This window comes from Lampetra planeri, chromosome 14 (assembly GCF_965212315.1).
Source record: "Lampetra planeri chromosome 14, kcLamPlan1.2.h2, whole genome shotgun sequence".
Taxonomy (NCBI): domain Eukaryota; kingdom Metazoa; phylum Chordata; class Hyperoartia; order Petromyzontiformes; family Petromyzontidae; genus Lampetra; species Lampetra planeri.
The window spans coordinates 12,860,514-12,877,449 of record NC_136120.1 but is presented as its reverse complement, the minus strand read 5'-3'; the positions used below and the strand labels follow the sequence as shown (position 1 = coordinate 12,877,449).

General features: G+C 54.6%; 1 protein-coding gene across 1 annotated transcript in view; it reads left to right on the top strand.

Moving 5' to 3' along the window:
* Nucleotides 1-16,606, top strand: part of LOC144722262 (uncharacterized) — a 109,517-nt gene extending 92,911 nt beyond the window's left edge. Inside the window, exons 2-3 of the mRNA XM_078600356.1 lie at nucleotides 13,619-13,828; nucleotides 14,384-16,606. Coding sequence (XP_078456482.1) covers nucleotides 13,619-13,828; nucleotides 14,384-16,606 — 2,433 coding nt within the window. The remainder of the gene's footprint in view (nucleotides 1-13,618; nucleotides 13,829-14,383) is intronic.
* The last annotated feature ends 330 nt before the right edge of the window (nucleotides 16,607-16,936 follow it).

Genomic DNA, 16,936 nt, shown 5'->3' with positions numbered 1-16,936 from the left:
TCAAGGAGAGTGCATACATTATCAGAGTTATGTTTTTTTGTTTGCATTATGACTGCAGGCATTGTGGTCTATGCAAACATGACTCCTCGTTAAAAAGGTGTCAGTTTTGTTGACAGATAAAAGGGTAAAAAAAACAATTATCATCTTAAAGCACCGTACACCAACACTTTGTGCACGTGAATCGGTCGGGGCTTTGGCTGGAACTTCGCGGCTCTGCCATCAGAGACAGAATCGCGCACGGCACAAGAATACGTACGGGGTGGGGGTGGGGGGGGCAGGGGATGGGAGGGGGGGCAGGGGATGGGAGGGGGAGGCAGGGGATGGGAGGGGGGGGCAGGGGATGGGAGGGGGGGCAGGGGATGGGAGGGGGAGGCAGGGGATGGGAGGGGGGGGCAGGGGATGGGAGGGGGGGCAGGGGATGGGAGGGGGGGCAGGGGATGGGAGGGGGGGCAGGGGATGGGAGGGGGGGCAGGGGATGGGAGGGGGGGCAGGGGATGGGAGGGGGGGGGCAGGGGATGGGAGGGGGGGGGCAGGGGATGGGAGGGGGGGGCAGGGGATGGGAGGGGGGGCAGGGGATGGGAGGGGGGGCAGGGGATGGGAGGGGGGGCAGGGGATGGGAGGGGGGGCAGGGGATGGGAGGGGGGGCAGGGGATGGGAGGGGGGGCAGGGGATGGGAGGGGGGGCAGGGGATGGGAGGGGGGGCAGGGGATGGGAGGGGGGGCAGGGGATGGGAGGGGGGGTGCAGGGGATGGGAGGGGGGGCAGGGGATGGGAGGGGGGGCAGGGGATGGGAGAGGGGGGCAGGGGATGGGAGGGGGGGCAGGGGATGGGAGGGGGGGCAGGGGATGGGAGGGTGGGGCAGGGGATGGGAGGGGGGGCAGGGGATGGGAGGGGGGGCAGGGGATGGGAGGGGGAGGTGCAGAATCCCCCCCCCCTGCTTTCCTCCCACCTCCTCCCGGTTTGTAAGTCGTGGTTAATGCCACTGGGTGCTCTAATTATAACTCGCGCCGGTGAAAAACGCCGGGGCTCGGAAATCTGCGGGGCTTCTGGTGCCCGGGAAAGAAAATAGCCGCGGCGCTTCACGGTTGACGTCAATGTAATCGCATTACCGTCAGTATCACCATCATTACGATCATGATTGCAATGATCGTCACAATCATGATGAGCATCATCGTGATCAGGGGTCAGGCAACCAAAATAGTAAGAGACATTTTGTTTTTTTATTCGGTAAAAAATTAATGTAATTTCACATCTCAAGAGCGGCAATGCACTGTGTGGTGAATACGAAACGGTGGTCCTGCATAAAAAAATAAATAATGAAGCAGTCCTTAACGAGTCTCGTGCCGACCCCAGATCAAGATCGTTGTCATGAACACATTCCTGCGGAGGGAGCTGGTAGGAACGTTGGGTTGCTCGGTCAATGGCCAGGGTCAACGGCGGCGTGGTGTATTCCGCAAATATGGCCGACTGTGAGGGCGGACACAAGCCGGCGTGAGTAGGTTAAACGTTGAGTTTTATAAGGGCACCACGGGGTGACCAGCCCCTCCCCACCCAGCCCCACCCCTCCCACCCCCCACCCAGCTCCACCCTCCCCACCCAGCCCCTCCCCACCCTCCCCTCCCCACCCAGCCCCTCCCTGCACGACGGACGGACGGACACAATAATGCCCTGTGGGCAGGTGTAACCAGGAGGTTCCTACCAGTATCATCATGCTAAGACGGACATTGCTGTTGTCTTCATCATCATCATTGTCATAGTAATGATCACCATTGTCATCATCATCATCATTGTCATCGTAATGATCACCATTGTCATCATCATCATTGCCGCTGTAATCATCAATGACCCTTCTTTATGTACGTGCCATGAAGAAGGTTAATTGCCTGAAACGTCACCTGCATATTTAGTTTCTTTACAGGCAGTGTTATCGAGGAATGCGTTGATCTTTTTGTTGTTAAATTAAAACCACGTTTGGGCGAGACACGGAATAAAACGAGACAAAACAGCAACGTGATATAATTAGAGCTCGCTGTCAATCCACTACTGGATGAAGACCTCACCGTGCGCCTTATCTGTCGAGGGGAATTATCTGATCGGTGCACTGCAATGCCGTGGGTATTAAATGAAAAGCCTCCGCCAATCGAAAAACCCAAAATCGTCCCCGCTACGGGATCCGGCTCTCGTGATAACCGAGGGCTTGTAAAGAGAGCCGACGCTCGCTCGCTCGCTCCCTTCCTTCGGATTACGAACGCCTCCTCATTCTTCTCCTCCTCACGCCACGGAATTCCGCGTCGATCGAGGGATTTTGAGGAGGCTCTCAGTCTCACGACACCATGGCAGTCTGCGAGGCTCAACCGTGACACGGGAAAAGTAGCAGCCCCGCCGCGCTGGCAAGAGGTCAACTGCCTCGCCTGGTATACGGGAGGTCGTGGGTTTGATCCCGACCCGGAACGCCTGCTGCTGTATAGTTTGGGGCTTGCGTGTTCTTCCCGTGGTCGCGTGGTTTTTCCCTCCACATTTAGAAAAAATGCGTTTCGAGTATTTGGCTGCTATAAATGTCCACGCGACGACGACGATGATGATGATGATGCTGATGATGCTGATGATGATGCTGATGATGCTGATGATGATGATGCTGATGATGATGCTATGCCACTTCGTTGAGCTATCATTCGTGGCGTGCAGGTCACTTCTGAAAAAAAGAGCTACATAGCTCGAGTGGACGGTACCTGGTGAACAAACGAATGTTTTCGTCGTCGAGTTTAAGTTTAGAAACCACCGAACCTGCCTCGGCCAAACCGGGACGAGCGGTGACCTCATCTCGTCCACCGTGCCCATGGCCACGCCGCGTGCTGTTTGTCCGTAGCGAACGCTCACCGCGAAGGGCGGCACGTCAAATCGGTCCACGCCGCTTTACCTCCAGCCAAATCCGTCCAGCGATAAGCGAACCGCGTTCCCACGAATGGCCCCGCCGGGTTGCGGCAAATCGGATTTGTCCGCGGCTCAGGATTTGGTTATTTTCGTTGTCGCGGTGGCGGCGGGCGTGCGCGTGCCTGGTCACGGCAGCGGTGGTGGGTGGGTGGGTGGATGGGTGGGTGGGTGGATGGATGGGTGGATGGGTGGGTGGTTGGATGGGTGAGTGGGTGGATGGGTGGGTGGGTGGGTGGATGGGTGGGTGGATGGGTGGATGGGTGGGTGGGTGGATGGGTGGGTGAATGGGTGGATGGGTGGGTGGGTGGATGGGTGGGTGGGTGGATGGATGGATGGGTGGGTGGGTGGATGGATGGGTGGATGGATGGGTGGGTGGATGGGTGGGTCGGTGGATGGGTGGTTGGGTGGGTGGGTGGGTGGTTGGATGGGTGGGTGGGTGGGTGAGTGGATGGGTGGGTGGGTGGGTGGATGGGTGGGTGGGTGGATGGGTGGGTGGGTGGATGGGTGGATGGGTGGGTGGGTGGGTAGGTGGGTGGGTAGGTGGGTGGGTGGGTGGATGGATGGATGGATGGGTGGATGGGTGGGTGGGTGGATGGGTGGGTGGGTGGATGGGTGGGTGGGTGGATGGGTGGGTGGGTGGGTAGGTGGGTGGGTGGGTGGATGGATGGATGGATGGGTGGGTGGGTGGGTAGGTGGGTGGATGGGTGGGTGGGTAGGTGGGTGGGTGGGTGGGTGGGTAGGTGGGTGGGTGGGTGGGTGGCTGGATGGATGGATGGGTGGGTGGATGGGTGGGTGGGTGGATGGGTGGATGGGTGGGTGGGTGGATGGGTGGGTGGGTGGGTGGCTGGATGGATGGATGGATGGGTGGATGGGTGGGTGGGTGGATGGGTGGATGGGTGGATGGGTGGGTGGGTGGATGGGTGGGTGGATGGGTGGATGGGTGGGTGAGTGGGTTTGTGCCCCGAGACGGGAGGTTGTGAAGGGTGAAGCCCTGCAATTGCTTTGCTCGCGAGCGGCTGTCAGCTTCCACTACGCTGCCGTAGTAAATCCCCTCCCCCGAATGGTATTTTGGTCGACGCTTTAAACACTGACAAGACACGCGTCGGAGCAGCCATACGTCAGCCTAGCCAACGTGACCTTGCTCCTGTAGGCTGACCTGGTGGACACATTTACGTTGAGGCTGGGCGGAGCCGGGTTGGGTCACTCTTGTCCTGGAACGGTGACGCTGAGATTATAAATAGAGGGCGTGTTGCTGTCCAGCAACCGAGTGGATTACATTCGTATATTTAATCTACCCCTATCCCGCCTCCCCTATCCCCTCCCTGAACCATTATCCCCCCCCACCCCCCCCTATCTCCCCCCCACCCCGCCAAACCGGACAGTGATTACAAGCGATGTTTTTAATTTTATGCCAAAAAAAACCACGAAATTATTCAGATTTAATCACCCAGTTGTATGTCACTCATACCATGTTGTCTGTATGTATCACTAATACCGTGTTATTTGTCCATACAAGCGGGTGTATTTTAAAAGTACACGTTCGTTTCTTTACTTCCATTTCGCGTGACGCGTTTGCCTTCGTGAACCTTTAAAGTGATGTATGTACATTATGTATATGCAGACAGAGTGTGTACGGTATTGACGAATGTCATCCGCTCAGAGTAGCTGAGACAGTTGTTACATAAGGTGAATCGTCCTGTCCCATATTCATAATAATAATAATAATGCCCCAAACTTATCCAGAAAAGCCTCGCAGTGCATTGAGACTCTTAATCCTCTTCAGGAGGTTTCCTGCTTTGGGATGAGCAGACTCGGACAATCTGGAGAAAGCCCCATCGCACACACGAGCGTGGCTGACTCTAAAAGCTCTGCACAGACGGGTTCACGAACCCACTTTCTGTACTGCAACCTCGTGGCCCCACCTTGCAGCACAGCGCGATTCGTCAACCTTCACATTCCGAAGTGCTGTATATCTCTTTGTAACTCTGAAGCTTGTACGTTTGTATACGAGTCTATGGGTCTCTGTTTACGTCTACGGATCACGGAAGTGTATATGGATCTGTGGGCCTCTACGTAGGTCTGTGGATCTCTATGTAAGACGGTAGATCTACAAGTATGGATAATGATAGAAATAAAATAATCAATCACGACGTTTCGGGCGCAACACAAGCGTCCGTCATCAGGTGGGACAACCACAGCACGAAACAAATTGCTGTTTCTTGTTTCGTGCTGTGGTTGTCCCACCTGATGACGGACGCTTGTGTTGCGCCCGAAACGTCGTGATTAATTATTTTATTTCTATTATTATTAATATTATTTTCTTATTTATTTTTATAATTTATTTTTAACCTACGTGACTTTGCCGAAAAAACCTAAGAGTATGAATCCTTGCAGTCACGAAAGCTTCAAATCTAGAATATGTTTCGATTTAAAGCTTTCTTGACTGCAGGGATTCATCTTCTTAGTTATTTCGGTAAAGTCACGTAGAAGGGAAATAATAAAATAATAAAAATAAAACATAATAAAATAATTCTCACGACGTTTCGGAGGCAACACAAGCTTCCGTCTTCAGGTGGAACCGTTACCGAAAGAACCAAGAAGATGAATCTAGAATATGGATAATTAATTGGACTAACAAAGAGTAGGCACAGAATAGCAGCAATAATCGGACTCTTGGCTTCGAAGATTTAATTGAAACCAGTTTGACATCACAGATATTGAAATCTCGTGGGAATGCAATAACTGTGTTGTTGGCAGCTGTTGTCAAATAAATGGGGTTGTCAGATTACCCCAAACCTGGCCCTACTCTCTGTTAAGCTGGAGCCAGCCCAGGCCTGTCTCTCTGGCTTTACATCATGCTTAATTATAACTGCTGCCAGGTACGTGCGTTTTTTAAGTGTCTTTTGTATTTCCACTATTGACTAAAGGTCACGCAAAAATAAATTAACTCTTAAAATAGAAAGTAGTGGGAAATAATGCGTGGCGTTAATAAATAATGAGATAAATAAGTAAACGTAGATAAAAGCCTACGTGAATAAAACTGCGGCTGCTGCTGTGGGAGAGCTTCTGGCTGCAAACCTTCCCACGCACTTAGGCCACTCCGGGCAGCCCGGCGTGACACTCTAGGGCGATGAGCGAGTGACCTCATCACCACCACCACCACCACCGCCGCCATCGTTAGCCCTGATCTATCCACTGATGGATGAAGGCCTCCCGGATGCGTCGCTCTCTCGCGCGGTAACGACCCATCATCACGCACCTCCAGGCGGACCGATTGCAAAAGCTTAATCATTTTTTAATATTTTTTTATATATTTTTTAAATATATTTTTTTATTTCCCCCCCCCCTCCTTTAGCTGTCGTTCCTTTGTGAGTCTCCACCAACCGGCGGTCAACGCGCACCCGGCGATGTACCTTGCTTCAAACAAACAAACAAAACGTCGTTTGCCGAAATGTTTTTATTTTTTGCCAACTTTGTCTAGAATCGTATAGCCGGCATATATCTGGAAGAGTGGACATGTGTGAAACTACTGGACATCTTAACACGTGGGTTTTTTGCGACCAATAGTATCCATCGTAGAGGTTTGTTTGGGTGGGGGTTAGATCGCGTCTATTTATATTCACGCGATCAAAACCCCCCAATAAAACCTTACCTCTATGATGAATACTGGACATCTGTGAAAAAGTAAAAAAAATTAATATTCTTAATTCCGATGATGAATTATAATTCCGATGACCAAGAATATTTCTTTTAACTTTTTCACAGAAGTCAAATTATCACTCGCACGAATCGATGCACGTACCAAATGTGTCCCTCGATGCGTCGTTCCGTGCGTCCGCGTTTGCACCGCGTTGTGCTCGCCACGACGTCCGCAACGATTTCGCTACCACGTGCAGGGAGCATTGTGAGTGTCTCGGGGGCTTTTTCGGGATGGGTGCTTCCGGGCACGCGGAGCGAAATGCCGGACATTTCACCAAACAACATCGGAGAGCTGATCATTGTGCCGTATTTATTTGTTTGTGTTTTTAGTGAGAATGTCCATCGCCTGGCACGTTGATGCTGCTAAACACACCTCTCTGTTATACAGCGGCGATAATTGATGAATGCGATGAGTTCGTCTTGATTTGTGCTCTGGCAACGCCGCCCAACCGTAGCCCCATAAATCACGTGCGACCTACTCAGCGCGAACGTTCACAAAATATTTCGGCGGAGCCTCATTTCCATCTCGCGCGGTCGCCCTCCTCGTCACAGGCTGGAGAAAGTGATTGGTGGGTGGTCGGATGGCTCAGAGGTCAGAGCGACAAGCAGGCGCCGCCCAGACCCCCCCCCCCCCCCCCTGGGTTATGAATCCCTCGCTTCATCCACTGCCTGGGATTGATCCGGCTTCTCAAGTTTGGTGAGTGAGTTGATGGTCACAGCCCGACCGAGCCAACCGTGAGCCTCCCTCCCAACACGGGGAGGGTTGCCTTGCTCTGTGAGCGTCTAGAATGCTTTGTTCATCTCATGCTTCTGCTGGACATCTGTGAAAAAGAGCTTCACAGCTCATCGGATTCCTCCGGTATAAATAGTCTGACATGGGCACAGATAGGGCCCATACCAGAGGTCGCAAACGGGTTTTGATTCCTTACCCGTACCCGTACCCGGCCGCACCAGGGCCGCAAATTGGTACCCGTACCCGGCCGGGTACCCGTACCCGGCCAGGTACGGGTACCCGTTCCCTACCCGTACCCTACCCGAAATGAGTGACAAACGGTTACTCACCAGTGATTCACGGCCTACCCGTACCCGGCCGCACCAGGGTTGCAAACGGCTACCCGTACCCGGCCGGGTATGGGTAGCCGGGTATCGGGTAGGGTACGGGTATCGGGTACCCGGTTGCGACCTCTGGCCCATACCCACGAGGCAAAGGTCCTTGCCTATAATCATCCGCCGGGTTCACCAGCATTTGTTCAAGCAAGCAAGCTAACCCGACTGCACTGACGAAACAGTGAGTGTCAAAACCTATCCACAGTTTCCTTGTGTTGAACTGATGCTGCTGAAATCATTCGCTGCCACACAAAGCTGTGTGGTTGTTGGGATGTGTAGGAAAAATATATATAAATTGTTTTACGTGGTGGGTCAGATGTGTGAAAGGGAGCGCTGTTTCTTTTGAAATACAGTCGGCAATTGTTTTAACGCTCACGATGCAGTGTGGCATCTTTGGCTCTTTGTCATTCACCGCTGTACCATCACAAAACACCTTAATCTGGCAATTCTATCCGTTGTTAAACACGTTCAAAATCAGAGGTAGTGCGGAGATTGGACCAACACCTTCCACACCTATTCTTGTTTATTGACTGCCCCAAAAATTATGGAATAGTATATGTGGAATGATCCATTGGGCTCTATTTTAGGGGGTGGGGTGGGTATTCAATATATTCATCTCCACACCTCCGATAATAATGGTTGGCTACGTGCGGTGTGAAAGAAAATCAACATCCACACATCCATCACCGTCATCACTCGTTCTCTCCCTGTGCTACAGAGAGCAATGTTCATCGCGTAACAAGTCGAACCAATCATTTAAATTCTCAGAGCTGAACATTATCGAAATTAATTGCAGTTAATTAATGAAATCGATTATCTACGTTAATGTAACTAGGGTCTATTTTTTCTGTGCGATCATTTGTTGGCACGGGCCTTCTTAGACCTCTCAGCTCAACTATCGTCGAGAGCTTTGGCGTAAATCACGGGCCACCGACACTTGGATTCAAACCCAGGTTGTCGGCGATGCTGGATCGGCGCCCTTGACCTCTGACCCACCCAGCCACATCCCCCGATCGTGTCGCTGCTGCTGCTGCCCGTCACACTGTTGGGCCAGCTTCTGAGAAGTGCCGATCACTGTCTCAAACGCTTGTGCATAGCCCACGGGGCCGGCATTAAATTTCAAAACCTTCAGTAGCCTTTAAAGAGATTAAACTGCCTCGCTTACTTTATTGCACCCAAGCGCAAACTTTTATCCCTTTATTGTAGAGGTATATTTAGTTTACAATTTTGGCGGGTCCGGTGATGTTCCCAATATATTGTTATTTTTTTTAAGGACAATTAGTTAAAAAACATTTATATTAATATACGCCACTTTGTCGATCCACTGCTGAATGGACGATCTTAGGCCATACTTCACCGTGCTGGACAGTGGAGGTTGGCGAAGGGATGCGGCGGGTCAGGACCGGTGCAGATATCACGTGACCCAGTGACTGATGTGAGCCATCGCCGGGAATCGAACTCTGGCTGCAGTCTGCTAACCTCCAAAAATTCCAGAAACTCAATGCGTGCATCAATAACACTGCCCTGGAAGGAGGCAAATTGCGAGTGACATTTCGGGCAATGGCCTTCTTCAAAGCAGAGAGATAGAGGGAGCAGACAGAGTGGATAACTATAACAATATTAACGATGACTAGGATAGTTTATATGGTACTTGCTTAACTGCCACAGCAACTCAAAGCGACTTTTATCGCATTTGCATCTCGAACATTTGAAGGGCACCCCTCAGTGGCAGCTGTCCCTGTGCGGCAAAAGGGCATTAGTCTGCCACGAACCCGCACCTCCGATTAGCAAGGTTGGCCACGTATGGTGCGAAAGAAGTTCAACACACATGCGTGTCTCTCTTCCCATGGACGCGTGGATTTTTTCTCCGGGTACTACAATTTCCCCTCCACATTTAGGAACGTGTGTTTAGAGTCTGGCTGCTTAAAATGTCCACAGGACGATAAGCCGCTTCGTTGAGCTACAATTTGTGGCCATGTCGCGTCTGAAAAAAGAGCTACATAGCTCAGTGGGCCTTACCTGGTCAAATAAAAAAAAGTAAAGTATGTTTAGTTTATTTGGTGACGCTGCTTGCTGCTGCTGCTACTGCGTTGGCAGCGGTGCACAATCACAAATACAAACAATCTCAACATGTTCGGCAATAACGCCATGCAGCTTTAAATATATATATAACAGGCGACTTTTCTGGCAATGGAACTTTTTCAAAGGACAAAATTAGGCCACAAATGATCCACAAACTACTGAAATGGGATTACACATCTATGCACGTATATACATAATAGAGGTTTTTGGTTTAGATCGCGTAAATATATAAACGTGTCGTTAAACCCGCCACCACCCGACACGGCCAATTAGTAAGGTTTGTCACGTGAACAAAACGTGCCAATTCATTACTAGTTCAGCACACCGCTTGTGTGTTGGAGAGTAAACCCACATCATTTATCATCATACGATGCGGATCTGTCTCTGCGCACGGCACCACGAGGCCTGGCGTCGCCCACCCAGGACACCAACCTGCCGGACGGGATCACTGGACCTAACCCAATAGTGGCAGGGCTCTAGCGGCAGAGGAATAAGTCGCATTAAAAATGTATTCCATTCAGAAGCGTCGACTGCCTCTGGGGAGCTCAGTTGTGCACGCGGGTGTGTGGGTGTGTGTGCGCGTGCGTGCGGGTGCGTTGGTATGTTGGTCTGCGAGTGTGTTGGCGTGTGGTGGTGTCGTGTGCGTGTGGCCGTGTTGCTCTGTGTGTGCGTGCGTGGCCGTGCGGATGTACGGGGAACGACAGCGTCGCGGTGAGCGCGGCGCTGCACTGCACTACGAAACCCGGTGACCTGAGTTCGATTCCCGGCTCTCGGCCACCGCCAGTGACGATGATGTAAACCGGTCCTGGGTCTCAACCTAGGTCGACTCAGCCTCAAATGAGTACCTGATGCGGTGTGTAAACATCGCCACCGGAAGGGCGTGGTGCCGGCACACACACACCCCTTGTGCCCTGACGACCTTCGTAAGTTCCTCGCTAACACAGCACTTGCCCCAACAGTCTGTTCAGCCTATAAACGGGCGACCTTTCTTAGATGTGTGGGTGGTGCAGGCATCGTTGTGTGTTGTCAAAAGCTGAACTGCGGAGCAATGCCGAGAGACGTTAGGGGAAGAGGAGGGAGAGTGCAGGGTGGGGGGGGGGCATGCGGTGAGCGTAGGTCACGGCTGCGTGCGCGCGTGACCACCACCGTTTCACTCTCGGCTCGACAGTTCCGGGGCACGCCGTGAACATGGACACGTGTAATCGTGTTCGTCGTTCATTGCGCCGCTGACATTTCGACGCAGATAAAAAAAAAATTCAAGCTTCGAACACTCAATCTGAGAATTGCCCCCCCACCCCACACCATGCCCACCCCTCTCTCTCCTTATCTCTGTGGCATGAAACGAGCAAAATAACAAAAAAATGTTGCCGGCGCGTCCGCTCTTCGCCGCCGTGCGGTCTCAAATAATGTGAGCGGCGAGGAGGAGCCGCGTGACCTCTCGCGAAGCGTTGGTTGATGCCTCGCGGCTCGAAGAAGTGCCGCTAATCGATGTCTCAATCCGTCGCTCGCATTTCGGAGCCCCGGCGAATTTTTTGTTTCACGCGTATACGGGTTAAAGTGTTACGAGAAAGGAATAACGCTTGAATTTGTTTTAATGCATTTAACCAGGTAAGGCCCAGTGAGCTGAATAGCTCTTTTTCAGAAGCGGCTTGGCCACAAATGATAGCTCAACAAAGTGGCTTATCATGGTGTGGAAATGAATAGCAGCCATAAACACAAAACGCTTGTTTTAAATGTGGAGGGGAAAAGAGCAAGATCCGGATAAATATCCACGCGGCCACAAGGAGAACACGCAAACTCCAAATATACAGCAGGCGTCAGGGTCGCGATCGAACCCACGACCTCCTGCATACCAGGCGAGGGAGTTAACATCTCGCCACAACGGCGCCCGTGGCCTGATCGCGTGAAGCAAAGATCTAACTTACTTTTTTTCAGATTGTTATTGTTTACGCAATGAAAACATACGTTAGGCCTGCGTTTCGACACTTAGACTCGCGAAACGACGCTGTTGGGAAGCTTATTGCTAATAAAAGTTCAGGATTTTTAGACTTTATGCGAACAACAACAACAAAAGTCAGTGTTTTTGCTCAGATGAGCATCTCAGCGGTACACATCTCCTGTTTTATCGTCTTTGAGCCAGTGGTGGAAATTACACATTCCCCTGGTGGGGTGCGGTGAGTCTATCCATAGGACGACCACTGTCAGCTGCCCCACAAAGTGGTATTCATTTTATTGGGCCCAGAGGGATGATCGGCTGAGTCAATCCCCAACCAGGATTTGAACTCGTGACCTGATCACTCGACAGCTGCTCCACCGTTTAGGCTTCCCATATAAAAAAAGACTTCCCAATTAAAATTCCCATATAAAAAATACTTCTCATATAAAATTCCCATATACATTTCCCATTAAAAATTTAGACCGTGATTACAAAATACACAAAGCAACACGTGGATCTTGTTGGAGCTGCCATTCCACTATGTTTTACAAGTGCCTCTGGGAGGGAAGGCAAAGACAAAGACCCCCCGTATAGCCTGAACAGACTGCTGGGGCAAGTGCTGTAATCGAGCACCTATGAAGGCCGGCACGGCACACTAGGGGATCGGTAGCCAGCACCACGCCCGGCCGCCTTTGTCTCCCTAGTGGCTGTGATTACACACCGCACTAGATACTCATATGACGCTGAGTCTACCTAGGGGAGGCCCAGGGCGGTTTCAGACCATCGTCATCGGTGTTTGCCGTGACCGGGAAACGAACCCGGGCCACCGAATTCGTAGCGCGGCGTAGCGCTAACCGCTACACCACCGCTCCCCGCAAGGCACGTACCTACAATGGCAGACGCACCTTTAGCCTCGATGACCCAAGGCTCAGGATCAGATGGCCTCGTGCACTCGCCAACGAAATGAGCCCGCAGTGTTTGACGTCCACCGTGCCGCTGTGGCGTTGCTCAGAACGTAACGATGCGGCGCCCCCAATAGATGAAGCTCTCTGGAGCCTCTCCAGAGCAGTACTTGGCCTACTCTTCCACGCTGGCCAGATGATTTTGTAAGAGTTGTGAGTACCCACACTTTACCCCACCACACGTGACGTGCCGATCAACTGACTGTGGCGGGCAGGGAGGAGGGGGGGGCGGGGGGCGGGTTAGGGGTACCCATCTACACTGCTGTGTGGACAGGGCTGCAGACTTTGGATTCAATGAACTTGGCCCCATCGTTTCAACTGCCGCGCCGGGAGATCGAATTTGAACCGGCGACCTCCAGCGCGCTGCCGACCAATCACGCCGCTGCAGCAGCAGCACGCGTTGTGTCTACGTGGGCAGCAATTCCTCGTTGTAACGCGCCGGGTGCATTCCGGAAAGGGTTCGCGCTGAGCGAAAACCGCGTTAAGAGGTGAATTACTGCTCCTGAATCAAGTTTGCACCATAAAGTCATTTTGCAGTGATCCCGTGGCGGGAGAAAGAACGGGGGCGCCGAGGTGGCGAGATGTTAACTCCCTCGCCTGGTATGCAGGAAGTCGTGGGTTCGATCCCGTCCCTAACGCCTGTTGTGGTCACGACGCCCCCGTTACTGCATCATTCCGCAGGATGTATCAAACTGCTCAGTCGCGCAGCTCAAGAAAGTAGTTCGTCGTCGCCAGCCCAGTATGCGTGTTGTGCGAAACATTGTTCCTGAATTGAAGAACTGCGTAACAGCAAAAACTCATCGCATGAACACGTGTTAAGCGAACGACTTACCGTACTGTACTCGCTGGTAAAAAAAAACAACCCCCATCCTCTGCCCTCTGCCTCCCCGTCTCCCCCCAAGGTGCTGGCGATCATCTCGATCCTCTTCATCGTGCTGTCCACCATCGCGCTGTCGCTCAACACGCTGCCCGACCTGCAGGAGACGGACGAGTACGGCAACGTGATGGACAACCCGAGCCTGGCGCACGTGGAGGCGGTGTGCATCGCGTGGTTCACCACCGAGTACATGCTGCGCTTCCTCTCCTCGCCCAGCAAGTGGAAGTTCTTCAAGGTGACCGCCGTCGGCCGGAGGGAGGGCCGCAGCATTGGGATCTTTGTCCAATGAAAAAAAAATGAGCGAGCGAGTTAACGGATCGTCCGTAGAAAACCCAGCGCCACGCTAAATACGAGGGGGGGGGGAGTGGTGGGGGTGACACTCAAAGCTTCGCACAGACAGATTTAAGAATCCATTGTTGCGCTTCCATCGCCTGGTAACTCCCAAGAAATCTCGAGCGCGACCCACGCTTGATTCTGTTTGCGGCGTCAACTTTACATCCTGAATGGTAACAGCTGAAAGTGCGGTCGATTGAAAACTCATTTCTTTCTTACTGCTTTTTGTGTTTAGTTTGTTGTCCTTCCCGCACACCTCCGATGAGCACGGTTGGCTATATGCGGTGCGAAAGAAGTTCAACATAGCTACATGGATACATAAAGCAGATCCAGGGAAACCCTCGAAATCACCCCAATCAAATCTCGCTCCGATTGCTTCACTCCCCGAAGCCGAACGTTGACGCGCCAAGTGTGACTATTGGCTTGTTTTTTTGTTTGTCATTTCGCGTCTGCAAAGGGTGCCCTGAACGTGATCGACCTTCTGGCCATCCTGCCCTACTACATCACCATCTTCCTCACGGAGTCCAACCACAGCGTGCTGCAGTTCCAGAACGTCCGCCGCGTCGTCCAGATCTTCCGCATCATGAGGATCCTGAGGATCCTGAAGCTGGCCCGCCACTCGACGGGCCTCCAGTCGCTGGGATTCACGCTCCGCCGCAGCTACAACGAGCTGGGCCTCCTCATCCTCTTCCTCGCCATGGGCATCATGATCTTCTCCAGCCTCGTCTTCTTCGCCGAGAAAGACGAAGACGACACCAAGTTCCGCAGCATCCCCGCCTCCTTCTGGTGGGCCACCATCACCATGACCACGGTGGGCTACGGCGACATCTACCCGCAGACGCTGCTCGGCAAGATCGTGGGCGGCCTGTGCTGCATCGCGGGCGTGCTCGTCATCGCGCTGCCCATCCCCATCATCGTCAACAACTTCAGCGAGTTCTACAAGGAGCAGAAGCGACAGGAGAAGGCGGTGAAGCGGCGCGAGGCGCTCGAGCGCGCCAAGCGCAACGGCAGCATCGTGTCGATGAACTCGCGCGACGTCTTCCCGCAGGGCGGCGACCTCTCCGACGTGCTCGTGGACCGCGGCGCGCACTCGCCGGGCAAGTGGCGGTGGCGGAAGCGCACCATGTCGGAGACGAGCTCCGCCAGGTCCTTCGACGGCGCCGAGCGCCTCGACAGCCTCGCCGAGGAAAACCGCAGCAACAACGCCGCGAGCGCAGCCGCCGCCGCCGCCACCGCCGCCCCGCTCAATCTCGACGCGCAAAAGCTGAACGACGACTACAACGAGATGGTCGGCGGGCCCGCGACGGCACGCGGCGGCGGCGGTGGCGGAGGAGGCTGCGGCGGAGGAGGAGGAGCCACCAACGAAACTTTCGAGGACGCATTCACGGACAAGCTGATGAGCTTGGAGCGTCCGCGCAAGCCGACGGAGCAGCAGCAGCAGCAGACGACGTTGCTGCTGGGGCCACCGCCGCCGCTGCCACAACCGCCGCATGGCGGCGCGGGCCCGGCGGCGTTCCAGCCCAGCGGCGGCGGCGGCGGCATGCTGCGTGAGCCGCCCGCCGTAGACACGAAGAAGAGCTTCTCCAGCCTGGACAGCTTCGCGAGCTGCAGCGCCGACTTCCTGGGCAAGACGCCCGGCTCGACCACCACGAGCACGCCGTGCCGGCGCCGCGGCCACCAGGCGTACGGCTCGCAGGGGAACATCCACGCCCACCCGCGCCTCCTCGCCGAGCCGCCGCGCGCCCCGCACTTCTCCATGCCCAAGTTCGACGTGCAGCCGAGCCGCGACGGGAGCCAGACCACCGGCGTCTTCCCCGCGTACGGCCACGTGTTTGGCGGCGGCGTCGGCGCCGGCGACGTTGCCGGCGTTGGCGCCGGTACCTCCAAGTTGTCAAGCGCCTCCCACGGCTCCCTGCTGTGGGGGTCGCACCCAGCGGTCAACGAGCTGAACGGGAACGTCTCCTCCGTGAGGCTCGTCGCGAAGTCCGGCAGCGAGGTTCTGTCCGAGTCGGCGACGGCTAGCGGAGGCGGCGGCGGCTCCGTCGCCGCGCCGGCACCGGCGCCCCCCGGCAGGGCTTACGCGGGCGAGCAGCGCAAGCCGGCGCCCCTGCTCTACAACATCAAGGGCTCGCCGTCCGCGCCGGAGAACGGCAAGAAGAGCGCGCTGTCCTGGGAGGACGACGTGGGAGGGGCGGCCGACTTGGCCCGGGCGCTGCTGCACAAGAAGGTGGAGCTGCTGGCGCCGGTCGGGCGTCACCTGGGCGGCGACGGTGACGCCGGCGCGGCCACCGCTGGCGGCGGCGTCGCGAGCGGCGGCGTCGTTGGTGGCTGCGGAGATATCGGCGGTTGCGCCGGTGGCGGCGGCGACAGCGGGAGCGCGTCAGCGCTGGGGAACCACGTGCGCGGAGGCTTTTACGACGGCGGGCGCAACCACGTGGAGAGCTCCCCGTTGCTGGGCTCGAGGAGAGGCGACGGAGCGGGCGGGGACGGGCGCCACTTCATCAAGCTGCACGGGCACTGCCACGCGTACAGCAAGCTGTCCAACGACGACGACGCCACCGCCGCCAAGGAGGAGGGGAAGCGTGGGGCGCGCGGCGGCAAGGACTCCGACGGAGCCGGCGAGGAGGGGACGGCCGAGGAGGGCGCCGCGTCGCCCGTCACTTTCGAGACGCGCATGTGAGCAGTCTTCGCGGCGGGCGGATATCAAGCTGGATATCCGGCAACGGCGGCAGTGGCGGCCGTGGTGGCGGTGGTGGTGGTGGTGGTGGCAGATGTGGCCTTGTGCGGGGGGGAGGGTTGGGGAAAAGTCGGACCGATGAGAAGTGGAATCCCAGGATGGTGAGATCCACTCGGGGATTTTGAAAAATCTTGCGTCGCTGTTGTTGATGAGGAGGAGGGAGGAGGACACAAGGGATGTTCTTCCCCACCGAGGAGTCCATGGCAGGTGGATTATTTTTTTTCAAAACATCGACGTGAAGGATTTCGCAGTAATTGATAACAATAACAATTT